Source organism: Herpailurus yagouaroundi, unplaced genomic scaffold (genome assembly GCF_014898765.1).
Source record: "Herpailurus yagouaroundi ecotype Mexico unplaced genomic scaffold, PumYag 29, whole genome shotgun sequence".
In the NCBI taxonomy this organism is placed as follows: domain Eukaryota; kingdom Metazoa; phylum Chordata; class Mammalia; order Carnivora; family Felidae; genus Herpailurus; species Herpailurus yagouaroundi.
This window is the reverse complement of record NW_024412377.1, coordinates 100,906,079-100,920,623: the sequence shown is the minus strand read 5'-3', so window position 1 is coordinate 100,920,623 and position 14,545 is coordinate 100,906,079. Positions and strand designations below refer to the sequence as shown.

General features: G+C 39.2%; 2 protein-coding genes across 2 annotated transcripts in view; one reads left to right on the top strand and one right to left on the bottom strand.

Annotated features, from left to right (window-relative positions):
* Positions 1 to 14,545, top strand: part of HEXB (hexosaminidase subunit beta) — a 77,717-nt gene that overhangs the window by 52,548 nt on the left and 10,624 nt on the right. Inside the window, exons 7-9 of the mRNA XM_040493212.1 lie at positions 693 to 758; positions 7,868 to 7,914; positions 8,165 to 8,275. Coding sequence (XP_040349146.1) covers positions 693 to 758; positions 7,868 to 7,914; positions 8,165 to 8,275 — 224 coding nt within the window. The remainder of the gene's footprint in view (positions 1 to 692; positions 759 to 7,867; positions 7,915 to 8,164; positions 8,276 to 14,545) is intronic.
* The window catches only part of GFM2 (GTP dependent ribosome recycling factor mitochondrial 2), an 83,008-nt gene continuing 76,029 nt past the window's right edge, over positions 7,567 to 14,545 (bottom strand). Inside the window, exon 22 of the mRNA XM_040450801.1 lies at positions 7,567 to 8,129. The gene's annotated coding sequence lies outside the window, so the exon portion shown is untranslated. The remainder of the gene's footprint in view (positions 8,130 to 14,545) is intronic.

Below are 14,545 nucleotides of genomic sequence, written 5' to 3'. Positions count from 1 at the left end.
CCCCCCCCGCTTTGTCCAGAAGCATCCAACTGGAACCTGCCCTACCTGGGTGTGAACCTTTTGTTGATTGGGACAAAGCTGAATTTAGCTCAAGTGACTTAGGAAGTGAACTTTAAGGCATATTTAGGCTAATAGCTGGGAAGGTGGATGCAAGGCAAGTAGGGAAGCACAGAAGGAGAAGAGAAAGAGTGGAGGTAAGTCTCTGGCCTTTGGTGGAGTGGAAGATTGGAGTGATACTTGAGGCTTTCCCAAGGAACTAAGGAACTGAGGAACGTTTTGCACTTTTGATTTAAAGTCATAGCTGAATTAGGAACCTAGTCTGTTGAGGGGCTGTGGAGAGAATAACTCTCCTGGAGGGGAAAATAAGGAATTGTGGGGATGTCACCCAGATTTCTGACTCGAAAAGTTCACCTGGTAGGAGGGCACTGTGGTGCCTCACGGAGATGAAGGCACTAGGGACAGGCAGGGGCAGCACGGAGCAGGAAAGAGTGGGGGAGCTCAGCTTTGGGCATGCAGAGTTCAAGGAATCCGCAGGGTATCTCTGTGAAGAATGTACGGGAGGCAGTTGGAGGAAACAGGCCTGGAGCTAGGGAGAAAAGAATGGTCCAGAAATATTAACTACATGTTTAGGAAATTCACTGTGTGTCACTGAGGGATTAACAGAAACTTTCCCCCCCCACCCTCCACTGCAGATACTTTACTTGTGAAAGAACCAGTGGCTTTCCTCAAGGCCAACAGAGTTTGGGGAGTATTACGAGGTAAGTTATTTCCTAGTCGAAGAAACATTTCCATTTGGTGCTTTGGGAGATCGGGCACAGCAAAATTTTGCTTCCTTAGACCCTTTACAGATGGTTCCTCGGTTGTTTGCAAAATAATTTCCATCAAACGTGTACACTTAGAGCACAGAAGAAAGATCGCCTGACCTTTTAAAAAATGTCTGAGGGTTATTATAATTATTCATGAGTGTAAGTCTTTCATGCTCCGGGGACTGTAATGATGACAGAGCTAGAAGTGGCTCAACCTGCTGAGTTGGGCATTTTGTTTCACTTTGTTTCATTATTCCTTTCTTGTTGCCTTTGGTAGCAAGTCTCTCTCTCCTTCCACTTAAAAAATTTCTTTATTTACAAACAAAAGGTTTCAGATTTATTAGGGAACCTTCTCATGCAGAAGCACCGGAGCAAAGAGAAAAAGAATCTACCTGATAAGACCTATTCTCCTGTCAGTCCAAGTAGTGGGGATACTTTCAGCTTGGTAAAGTGAGATGCTAGTGACCTCGACACAGCATAAACGTGTGCCGTCTCCTGTGCAGTTCCTTACACAGTCCGCTTGGTTCTTCTCCAGTGTCTCTTCTTGGGGTTGCCCCTGATCTTATTACCAGTTTTCACTGGGGAACAGGGGGTGGTTCTGTTTTTGTTTCTTGGCCAGGAATCACTTGATCTTGAAAGTCTTGTGAGAAGCCGTGGGGAGGAACCTTCAGCCACACACACCACAGGGGTAGGAGAAGGGAGAGAGCCCTACCCACACCCCTGCCCGCCCCCCCCCCCCAGTTTTAAATCCCTGTGGAGTTAGAAACATCGCCAAGTTGATAGGGACAGTGTGAAAGATACACATACCTACAGAGGTGGGAGGCAGTGGGCGGAGAGAAACCTTAAAAGCTTTTTCTGAATTTCAGCCAGAGTCGGAATTTCAAAGTGAGGGTAATGGAACATTTACTTGCACTGTGCAAAAGCTTCTTTTACTTTTACTCCTCTAATTTGACATGTTGTTGTAGTGACTTCCAAATAGTAGGGTTTTAAAAAAGAATAATTTTTTTTAAATGTGAGCTAACCAAACTTACAGTAATTAAAAATAAAAGTGGCCTTAGGTTTGATTCAGGTTGAATGTTATCTGAAATAAAATAATCATTGTGATGCTGTATGTAATAATAGTATGATTTCAATCTTATTTCAAAATAGAACATGAAAATATTTATAGGTGTTTACTGCAAATGTAACTGTAATCATTATCATCTAGATCATTTATATATAATGTTATGTGGTTTTAAGCTTTTTTAGTCTGGTCTGCCTTTGTCTGAAGTTTGTTAGGGAAAACAAAGCCTTATTGTTACTTGCTATGAATCACATCAAAATGAAGCACTTCTGAGAACGTTCAGTGATTAGGTTCCAGTTCAAGAACTGATGTTCTCTCAGGGTGCCTGGAGGGCCCGGTTGAGTGTCTGACGTAGGCTCAGGTCATGATCTCACAGTTCATGGGTTAGAGTCCTGTGTCGGGCTCTGTGCTAACAACTTGGAACCTGGAGCCTGCTTCCGATTCTGTGTCTCCCTCTCTCTCTCAAAAATAAACATTAAAAATTTAAGGGGCGCCTGGGTGGCGCAGTCGGTTAAGCGTCCGACTTCAGCCAGGTCACGATCTCGCGGTCCGTGAGTTCGAGCCCCGCGTCAGGCTCTGGGCTGATGGCTCGGAGCCTGGAGCCTGTTTCCGATTCTGTGTCTCCCTCTCTCTCTGCCCCTCCTCCATTCATGCTCTGTCTCTCTCTGTCCCAAAAATAAATAAAAACGTTGAAAAAAAAATTAAAAAAAAATAAATAAAATAAAAAATAAAATAAAAAAATTTAAAAAAAAATTAAGAAAAAACCGGATTTTTCTCTTAAATGTCAGATGCTCAAAGCAATGCTCTATAAATAGTAAATGTATTGAGTGTATTGCACTTAACAGAAAATTCCAAAGTTACTCTTCCCAGCTGGGGCTTGTATTTGGAGGGAGGGAGAAGATACAACAAAAATGACTTTGAATTCTTTTTTTCTTTTCTATTTCCTGTCTTTGTTTTTTTTGAGGTATAATTGACATAATATTATTAGCTCCAGGTGCACAAGATAATGATTCAGTATTTGTATATACTGCAAAACATTCACCACAATAAGTCTAGCTAATATCCATCACCATACATAGTTGCAATTTTTTTTTTTCTTGGGGTGTCTGGGTTAAACATCTGACTTGATTTTGGCTCAGATCATGATCTCACGATTTGTGAGTTTGAGCCCAGCATCAGGGTCTATGTTGACAGGGTAGAGCCTGCTTGGGATTCTCTCCCTGCCTCTTTTCTCTGTCCCTCACCCCCCGCCCCCCCCAAATAAATTAATTAAAAACATTTTTTTCTTGTGAGAAGAACTTTAATGATGTACTGTCTTAGCAACTTTCAAATATGCAACACAGTACTATGAAATGAAGCCAGTATACTGTTCATTACATCCCCAGGATTTATTTATTTTACAACTGAAAGTTTGTACCTTTTGACCCCCTCACTCATTTTGCCCACTCCCACTCCACACCTCTGGCAACCACCAATCTGTTGTTTGTATCTATGAGCTTTTTTTTTTTTTTTTGAGATTCCACATGTAAATGAGATCATATGGTATATGTCTTTGACTTACTTTATTTAGCAGAATGTCCTCACAGTCCATCCATGTTGTCAAAATGGCAGCACTCACATCTTTTCAAGTTATTTTTTCATTTTCTTCAGATAAATACCCAGAAGTGCAATTACCGGATCATATGTAATTCTATTTTTAATTTTTGTCTTTTTAAATTTGAGAGAGAACAAGCGAGGAGTGGGGGAGAGAGAGAATGAGAGAATATGAGAGAGAATCTTAAGAGGCTCCAGGCTCATCACAGAGCCTGATGCAGGGCTCGATCCCAATACCCTGTGATTGTGACCTGACCTGGAATCAAGAGTTGGTTGCTCAACCAACTGCCACACAGGTGCCCCTCTATTTTTAATTTTTTGAGGGCCCTCCATACCATTTTTCACAGTGGCTGCACCAACTTACATTGCTACCATTAGTGCACAGGGGTTCCCTTTTCTCTGCTTCCTCACCAACACTTTTTGTCTTTTTGATAATAGTTTTTCTTTCAGGTTTGGGATGGTATCTTGTGGTTTTAATTTGCATTTCCCTGATGATTATTGATGTTGAGCAAGCTCCTTTTCATGTACCTATTGACCATCTGTATGTCGTCTTTGAAAGAAACGTCTTTTCAGATCCACTGCCCATTTAAAAATTTTTTTTTAATGTTTATTTTTATTTTTGATTCAGAGAGAGACAGAGCATGAACGGGGGAGGGATAGAGAGAGAGGGAGACACAGAATGTGAAGCAGGCTCCAGGCCCTGAGCTGTCAGCACAGAGCCTGATGCGGGGCTCGAATTCACGGACCGTGAGATCATGACCTGAGCTGAAGTCGGACGCTCAACCAGTGGAGCCACCCAGGCAACCACTGCCCATTTTAAAATCAGAGTATTTTTTGCTGTGGAGTTATGTGAATTCTTCCTATATTTTGGATATTAACCCCTCATCAGACGTACAGTTTGCAAATATTTTCTGCCAAAGAGTAGGTTGCCTTCTCATTTTGTTTCAAGTCATTTGTGGAAGTCTTTTAGTAAATGTCCCATTTATCTATTTTTGCTTTTGTTGCCTTTGCTTTTGGTGTCAAGTACAAAAAGTCATTGCCAAGACCTATGTCAAGGACCTTACCACCCTGTGTTTTCTTCTAGGAAGAAGGTCTTACATTCAAGTCTGTAATCAATTTTGAGCTAATTTTTGTGTATAGTTTATGATAGTGGTCCAGTGTTAACTCTTTTTCACGTGGCTGCAGTTTTTCCAACATTTATTGAAGAGACTGTCTTTTCCTTGTTGTTTTTTTGTTGTGGTGGTAAATTAATTGACCATATATGTATGGGTTTATTTCTGGGTTTTCTGTTTCATTATGTTGATTAGTATATCTGATTGTATGTCAGTACTATACTATTTTGATGACAGTAGCTTTGTAAGATAATTTAAAATCAGGGAGTGTGATACCTCCAGCTTCATTGTCTTTCTCAAACTTGCTTTGGTGATTTGAGGTCTTTTGTGGTGCCATACAGATTTGAGGATTGTTTATTGTGTTTGTGTGAAAAATGCTATTGGAATTTTGATAGGGATTGCATTGAATATGTACATTGCTTTGAGTGGTATGGATATTTTAATGGTATTCTTCCAATCCACGAGCATTGACTATCTTAGCATTCATTTGTGTCTTCAGTTTCTTTCATCTGTGCCTTAGAGTTTTCAGGGTAGAGGTCTTGCTTAAACCTATTCCTATAGGGGTGCCTGGGTGGCTCAGTCAGTTGAGAGTCCTACTTCAGCTCAGGTCATGATCTCATGGTTCATGAGTTCGGGCCCCATGTCGGACTCTGTGCTGACAGCTCACAGCCTGGAGCTTGCTTTGGATTCTGTGTCTCCCTCTCTCTTTGCCGCTCCCCCACTCATGCGTGCGTGTGCACGCGCTCTCTCTCAAAAATAAATAAACATTAAAAAAATTTTTAAAAATCTACTCCTTTGTATTTTATTCTTTTTGATACCATTGTAAATAGGATTGTTTTCTTAATTTCTAGTTCTGGTAATATAGAAACACAACAGATTTTTTTTGGTATTTTGATTATCATTTAAGTTTACTGAATTCATTGATTAATTCTAACACTTTCTTTGTGGAATCGTAAGGTTTTCTATATATGTCACCTGCAAATAGTGACCATTTTACTTCTTCCTTTCTGATTTGGATGCCTTTTATTTTTTTTCTTTTCTTGCTTAAATGCTCTGACTAGGTCTTCTAATACTAAGTTGAATAAAAGTGGTGAGAGTGAGCATCCTTGTCTTATTGCTGCTCTTTTTATCATTGAGACTGAGGTGAGCTGTGGGCTTACCATATATGGCCTTTATTATGTTGAGGTATGTTCCCTCTGTTTGGAGTGTTTGTCGTAAGTGGATACTGAATTTTGTCAAATGCTTTTTCTGCATCTGTTAAGATCTTATGATTTTAGGGGCACCCGGGTGGCTCAGTCATTTGAGTGTCCGACTCTTGATTTCGATTCAGGTCATGGTATCGTGGTGGGTTCGAGCCCCGCATCAGGCTCTGCATTGATAGTGTGGAACCTGCTTGGAATTCTTGCTCTCCCTGTCTCTCTGCCCCTCCTCTGCTCGCTCTCTCAGAAAATAAAATAGACTAAAAAAATTTTAAAGATCTTATGACTTTGTCCTTCATTTTGTTAATATGGTGTATCACATTGATTTGCAGGTGTTGAACCATCCCTGCACTTGTGGAATTAATTCCATTTGATCATGGTGTATGGCTCTTTTTATGTATTACTGAATTCAGTTTGCTACTGTTTTGTTGAGGATTTTTGTATTAATGTTCATCAGGGATATTGGCCAGTAATTTTTTTTCCTTACCTGGTTTTGGTGTCAGGGTAATGCTGGCCCTGGAAAATGAGTTTTGAAGTGTTGTCTCCTCTTCTGTTTTTTTTTGTTTTGTTTTGTTTTTGTTTTTTGGGGTTTTTTTTTTTTTTTGGAAAAGTTTGAGAAGAATTGGTGTTAATTCTTCTTTAAATGGTAGAATTCACTTCTGAAGCCTGGTCCTGAACTTTGGTTTGTCAAGAGGTTTTGGATTGATTCAATCTCCTTACTAGTAAGTGGTCTTTTCAGTTTTTCTATTCCAAGATTCAGTTTTTTTAGTATGTATGTTTCCAGGAATGTATCCATTTCTTAGAAGAAATGGATAGTAAAATACTTAGGTTGTCTAATTTGTTAGCTTATAAATGTTCATAGTAGTCTCTTAGCCTTTTTATTTCTGTAGTGTCAGTTATATCTCCTGATTCGTTTCTGACTTTGAACTATTCTTAGGTTAAAATTTTCCCTGGCTTTATACTTGTCAGCTAGAATGATGAATTATGGTACAGTTGGGGGTACCTGGCTGGCTCAGTCAATGGAGTATGCAACTTTTTTTTAAAAATTTTTAAAAATATATTTATTTTAGAGAGAGAGACAGAGCATGAGTAGGGGAGGGACAGAGAGAGAGGGAGACACAGAATCCAAAGCAGGCTCCAGGCCCTGAGCTGTCAGCACAGCCTGACACGGGGCTCAAACCCCCGAACTGTGAGATCATGACCTGAACTGAAGTCAGACACTTAACCGATGGAGCCACCCAGGCACCCCAGGAGTGTGCAACTCTTGATCTCAGGGTTGTGGGTTAAAGCACCACGTTTGATGTAGAGATCGCTTCAAAATATTTAAAGAAAAAATATATATAGTAAAGTCAAGGGCAGTTAGAGGAAATGGCCTGTAATAGAGTTTACTAAGGAAACAATCCACTTGAGTGAAAAATATTCAAGAGATATTCTTTGTAGCTGTGAGTAAAACATTGTTGAGTTTTAAGTTGGGCTCTCACTTATATTTTCATGGTGCTTTTGATCCTTTTTCCCTTCTGTTTATGTACCTTCTAATACTTTTTAAGGTTTATTTATTATTTCTGAGAGAGAGAGGGCGCGCACGCATGGGGGAGGGGCAGAGAGAGGGAGACAGAGGATCTGAAGTGGGCTCTATCCTGACAGCAGAGAGCACAATGTGGGGTTTGACCCATGAAATCCACAAGATCATGACCTGAGTGGAAGTCGAATGTTTAACTGACTGAGCCACCCAGGCACCTCAAGTGTATTATCTTTTAAAGTGACTATATTTTAGCATAGAAATTATTTTTTAGAATACTATATTAAGTAACTAGTATTTTGTTGTATTAAGTCACTATTCATTTTTAAGTTTATCATTCCAACAAAACCCAGGGTATGGGTACAATGAAGTAAAACATTTTAATTAGATGGCAACAGAGATTTTTTTAAAACTGAGCTTTGATCTTAGAAAATATGTTAGAGGTATAGAGGTAACATTATAGTTAGTTTTATTTGCCTTATCTGGTTATGGGTCTACGTTTGGATAATACAACTTTTACTGACTTAATATGTTATAAAAGTAATGTATTAAATTATGAATTTTACTCTCCCTAGGTTTAGAGACCTTTAGCCAGTTAATTTATCAAGATTCTTATGGGACTGTAAGTATGATTATTATATGTTACTAAAAATTATTGGCTATCCCTTTTACTATAAGAAAAATGTAAAGTTTTTAGCTGTTTATTGCTTCTTGAGTGTTTTTTTCTCTCCAAATGTTTATCTTTTTTGGTAAATGTAAACTTGACACTTTCTTCTAATCTTTCATCCAGTGCTTGCATAGATACGGTCTTTGCTGAGCTCAAGTCCAGAGAATATTCTAAAAATAAATCAAAATTTTATTTTGTTTTATAGTTCACCGTCAATGAATCCGACATTATTGACTCTCCAAGGTTTCCACATAGAGGAATTTTAATTGATACAGCCAGACACTTTCTGCCAGTTAAGAGCATTCTCAAAACTCTGGTAGGTGATTATTATTATTTTTAATCCATTTTCTATTCCAAAGATGTGTGCTTTTATGGTGTTCCTTAATATGGGTTATTTACGCTGTTGTGTAGGTTGAAACAGGGGGATGGTTTGTCATATACTGAAGCACTGAGCTTTCTTCCTTCCCTCCCCTGGAAAGTATATTTCCTCAGCTGAGAAAGCCAGTGTCCTCCACTGAACTTTATTTAAAGTGTCATAGAAAGTTGGCTAGAAGCTGCCAGGGAAATGTTCCAAAGAAATACGGACTTCAGATGGTGAGAGTTGGGGGTGAGGTTGACGGTAGCTATTTTCTCCTGTCTACTTTTTATTGGTTCATCCGCACGATCATCAATTTGTAAGGGTAGGAAGGTTTTCCTCCCATGTTTTTCTATACCTTTATTTGATCACTTCTGAAAACACCATATTATTAAAAAGGGATTTTTACATTCACACTACTGTCCTGAATTTTATTCTCCAAAAGGCATTATTGTCACTCTTATGAAAGAAATAAATGCTTAGTATAAAAAATTCAAACATAAATATGCATAAAATAGATAGTAACCCCATAATTGCATTACCAAAGGTTGACATAAATTTCTGTGCCCCATTTATCTCATCTTGCCCTTAAAAATGAATATTAATACACATGACATGACTTTTTTTAATTAAAAAAAAATTTTTTTTTTTCTTAATGTTTTTTTATTTATTTTTGAGACAGAGAGAGACAGAGCATGAGCGGGGAAGGGGCAGAGAGAGAGGGAGACACAGAATCGGAAGCAGGCTCCAGGCTCTGAGCCGTCAGCACAGAGCCCGATGAGGGGCTCAAACTCACAGATTGTGAGATCATGACCTGAGCCAAAGTCGGACGCTCAACTGACTGAGCCACCCAGGCGCCCCTTTTTTAAAGTTTTTTTTTCTTTTTTTTTTTTTTTTTTAATTTTTTTTTTTTCAACGTTTTATTTATTTTTGGGACAGAGACAGAGCATGAACGGGGGAGGGGCAGAGAGAGATGGAGACACAGAATCGGAAACAGGCTCCAGGCTCTGAGCCATCAGCCCAGAGCCTGATGCGGGGCTCGAACTCATGGACCGCGAGATCGTGACCTGGCTGAAGTCGGACGCTCAACCGACTGCGCCACCCAGGCACCCCTAAAGTTTTTTTTTCTTAATGTTTATCTATTTTTGAGAGAAAGAGAGTAAGCAGGGGAGGGGCAGAGAGAGAGAGGGGGAGACAAAGAATTTGAAGCAGGCTCCAGGCTCCGAGCTGTGACATGACTTTTTAAAAAACTTAACTGGAATTGCACTTCTCCTACCTTAAAAAACATGTTATGGACATCTTTTTATGAAAGAATATATAAGGTCTGTACCGTCTTTTTAAACCGTTGAATATTCCGTTTTTTATACCATGATGTGAGTTTAACCATTCTCATGCTGACGAACATCCAGGTTAATTTACCATAAACAGTACTGTAGAATAAGCATTCTTAAATTTGCACACTTGTCAGGATTTTCCTCTAAGATCAGGAACAAGACAGGGTGTCCACTCTCACCACTTCCATTCAACATAGTACAGGAAGTTCCAGCTCCAGCACTTGGACAAGAAGAAATAAAAGGCATCCAAATCAGTAAGGAAGTAAAACTGCCACAATTTGCAGATGACATTCTACTATATATAGAAAACTCTAAAGGCTCCACCAAAAAGCAATAAATTCAGTAAAGTTGTAGTATAGAAAATTAACATTTAGAAATCCATTGCATTTCTATACACTAATAATGAAATAGCAGAAAGGGAAGACAACAGTCCTCTTACAGTAGCATCAAAAAGAATAAAATACCTAGAAGTAAACTTAAACAAGGAGGTGAAAGACCTGTATTCTGAAAACCATAAAATGTTGATGAAAGAAACTGAAGACAATGCAAACAAATGGAAAGATACTTCATTCTCATGGACTGTAGGAATTAATATAATTAAAATGTCCTTACTACCCAAAGCAATTGACAGATTGATTTCAATCCCTATCAAAATTACCCAAAGCATTTTTCACAGAACTATAATGAATAATCCTATAATTTGTGTGGGACCACAAAAGACCCTGAAAAGCCAAAACAATCTTTAAAAAGAATAAAGCTGAGAATATAAAAATCCCAGATTTCAAGATATAATAACAAAGCTGCCATGATCACAACAGTATGGTAATGGCACAAAAACAGACACACAAATCCAAGGAACAGAAGAGAGCCCAGAAATAGGTCAGTTAATCTATAACAAAGAAGGCAGAAGGCAAGAATGTACAATGGGGAAGAGACAGTCTTCAAATGGTGCTGGGACAGCTGGACAGCTACATGAAAAAAATGAAATCGGATCACTGTCTTACACCATACACAAAAAATAAACTGAAAATGTCATTCTTTTTTTGTGTCTGATACTCCATTGCATGTATGTATGTGCATATACACACAGACCCACAGACACACCACGTTTTCTTTATCCACTCATCTATCAGTGGACACTTGGTTCCTTCCACAGCTTGGCTATTGTAAATAATGCTGGAGTAAACATAGGGGCACATATATATTTTCAAATTAGTGTTTTTGTTTTCTTTGGTTAAATAGCCTTTAGTGGAATTACTGGATCATATAGTAAATCTACTTTTAATTTTTTCAAGGAACCTCCATACTCCACAGTGACTGTACCAGTTTACATTACCAGTGACAGTGCACAAGGGTTTTTTTCACATTCTCCATTTCCAACACTTACTATTTCTTGTTTTACTTTAGCCATTGTGACAAGTGTAGAGAGATAACTCATTGTGGTTTTGACTTGCATTTCTCTGATGATGAGTGATGTTGAGCACATTTTAATGTGTCTGTTGGCTGTCTGTATATCTTCTTCTTTTTTTTTTTTTTTTTTTTTGTCTGTATATCTTCTTTGGAAAAATATTCAGTGCCTTTGCTTGTTTTTAATTGGATTATATTGGGGTTTTTGGTCTTGTATAAGTTGTTATATATTTTGGATATGAACCCCTCCTGGGGTATATTATTTGCAAATGTCTTCTACCATTCAGTAGGTTGCCTTTTTGTTTTGTGGACAGTTTCCTTCACTGTGCAAAAGTTTTATTTTGTTTTTGTTGCCCTTGCCCAAGGAGAACTATCCATTAAAATGTTGCTAAGGCAGGTCACAAAGAGATTACTGCCTAAGTTTTCTTCTAACAGTTTCTTTCATTTTTTTAAATGTTTATTTTTGAGAGACTGTGAGTGGGGCAGGGGCAGAGAGAGAGAGGGAGGCACAGAATCTGAAGCAGGCTCCAGGCTCTGAGCTGTCAGCACAGAGCCCTACGTGGGGCTCGAACTCTCGAGCCGTGAGATCATGACCTGAGCTGAAGTTGGATGCTTAACCAACTGAGCCACCCAGGTGCCCTTTTTCTAACAGTTTTATGGCTTCAGGTCTCCCATTTAGATTTTTATGGTATGTTGTATGGTATGTTTTTCCAGCCCTTCATTTTCAGTCTGTGTGTTTTTTTAGGTGTGAAGTGAGTCTCTTGTAGACAGGATATAGGTGGGTCTTGTTTTAGGTTTGTTTTTTGGGGGTTTTTTTTGTATTTTTTTCCATTTAGTCATCCTTTGTCTTTTGACTGGAGCATTTAGTCAATTTACATTTAAAGTAATTATAGATATGTATTTATTGCCAGTTTATTCTTTCCTGGTTATTTTTGTTTTTCTCTGTTCCTTTCTTCTTTTGCACTCTTTGTGGTTTGATGCCTTTCTTTAGTGTCAGGCTTGGACTCCTTTCTCTTTATTTTTCTTTTCTGTGTTGATGGTTGCTTAAGTTCAAACATTCTAAAAGCACTAAAGTTTAACCCGCTCCTCTGTATTTTATGTATACGATGTCATATTTTACATCTTCTGCGTGTGTATATCCTTTCACTGATTTTTATAGATAGGATTTTACATCTGTTGTATTTTAACATCCATATGGGTTTTTTTTTTTAATTTTTTTTTTTTAAACGTTTATTTATTTTTGAGACAGAGACAGAGCATGAATGGGGGAGGGTCAGAGAGAGAGGGAGACACAGAATCCGAAACAGTCTCCAGGCTCTGAGTGTCTGCACAGAGCCCGATGCGGGGCTTGAACTCACGGACCGCGAGATCATGACCTGAGCTGAAGTCGGCCGCCCAACCGACTGAACCATCCAGGTGCCCCCATACTGGCTTTATAAATGACTAATCTACCTTTATTATATGTTTGCTTTTACCTGTGAAACTTTTTCCTTTCATAATTATCTTCTGTTTACAGCCTTGCCTTTCTACTTAAAATAGTCCCTTTAACATTTCTTTTAAGGCCAGTTTAATGGTAGTGAGCTCCTTTAACTTTTGTTCGCCTTAGAAACTATTTTTCTGAATGAGAACCTTGCTGGGTAGAATGTTCTTGTTTCCAGGTTTTTTCCTCCCAGCACTTGGAATATATCAGGTCACTCCCTTCTGGCCTGCAAAGTTTCTGCTGAAAAATCAGCTAACAGCCTTATAGGGTTTGCCTTGTATGTTACTGTTTTCTCTGTAGCTTTAAAATTCGCTATCATTATGTTTGCTGCTTCAATTATTACATGTCTTGATCTGGACCTACTTGGGTTAATCTTGGTAGGAACTTTCTGTGCTTCCTGAATATGGGTGTCTGTTTACTCCCCCAGATTAAGTTTTCAGCTGTTATTTCTTCAGATAAGTTTTTACTCCGTTCTCTCTTCTCCTGGGATTCCTCTAATTCAAATGTTATTACATGTGATGTCATCTGGGTCCCCTTAAGCTGTTCTCATTTTATATTAGAATTTTTTTCTTTCTGCTGATGATCTTGGTTGCTTTCCATTACTGTGTCTTGTAGATTACTGATGTGTTCTTTTGCATCCTCTAACCTGTTTCTTCTAGTTTTTTTTTTAATTTCAGTTACTAAATTCTTTATCTGTTCTTTCATTATTTTCTATCTCTTTGTTGACATTCTGAGTTTATCCACTCTTTTCTCAAGTCTGAGTATCTTTATGACCATTACTTTGTTTTGTTTGTTTATTTAAATTCCAGGAAGTTAATGTATAGTGGAATATTAGTTTCAGGTAAGACCATTACTTCCAATTCTGTATCAGGTGTATTGCTTTTGTTTCATTGAACTCTGTTGCTAGGATTTTTGTCCTTTTCATTTGGGACCTGTTCTGTCTTCTCATCTTGTCTCTCTGTTTTTATGAATTATGGAGGTCTGCTGTGTCTCCTGGTCTTGGAAGTAGTGACCTTATGTAGAAGAGGTGTTTTGGTGCCCTGTAGCAGTGTTCCTGGTCACTAGAATCTGGTGTTCCAGGGATGTCTCCTGTGTAGGTTGCATGTGCCTTGTTGCGGTTGAGCTGTGTTTGCCTTTAGCCCATTTGACTCTAATGACCCATGTTGCCTGCTTTGAGTACAGCACGCAGGGTTTGGTCCCTGCACTGTTGAAGGACCTGCGTCCACTGTGGGCTCAGAGGGGGTGGGGGGCAGGCAGCAAACTAGTCTGGACTTAGCCCCTCTGCTGCAGTTGTGGGAGCACCTCCCAGCAGGACTTGTTCTTGAGAAGCCCGCTAAAAGGCTCAGCTGCTGGAACTGCAGGCATGTTGGTATATGGGGTTATTCTACTCCACTCCACGGGGCAGGAGGCACTTTGAATGAGGCGGGGCCCGTGGTGTTAGCAAAGCAGGTGAGGTGTTTGGTGTTAGCTATCTAGGTGTGGGGAGAAGAGAAGTGACTGGTGCCTGCCACCACTTTGAATCTTAGAGAATGTCTCCTCAAGATCCCTGCTCTTCCGGTGCATGTTCTGAGATTAGTAAATAAATGTCCTTTACCATACCCCAGGCATTTTACGAACTGCTGCTTCTGTGCTGTGTGGGTGGTTATTTATTATGTTTGCTGTTTAAGGGCAGAGACTTTGTTTCCTGTTGCCCTCTGGCTCTTGGAGGTAAGTGCACTGATTTTAAAAGTCCCACTGGTTTTCAAAGCCAGATGTCATGGAGACAGATCTTCTCAGTGCAAGTCCCCAGTATCTTGGGTGTCTGGTGTGGGGGCTCGTGTCTCTGTGCATCTGATGTCCCTCTTACTTGTGGTTAGTCTCACCAGGGTTTTGGTTCCCAACCATATCTCCATTCCTCTGTTTCAGTGTGGCCTTCACCCTTTGATTAACTGTGGAAGGTCTGTTCTGCCAGTCTTTAGTATTAGTTGTCCATATATAACTGTTAAGATATCTTGTTATGTCAATGGGACA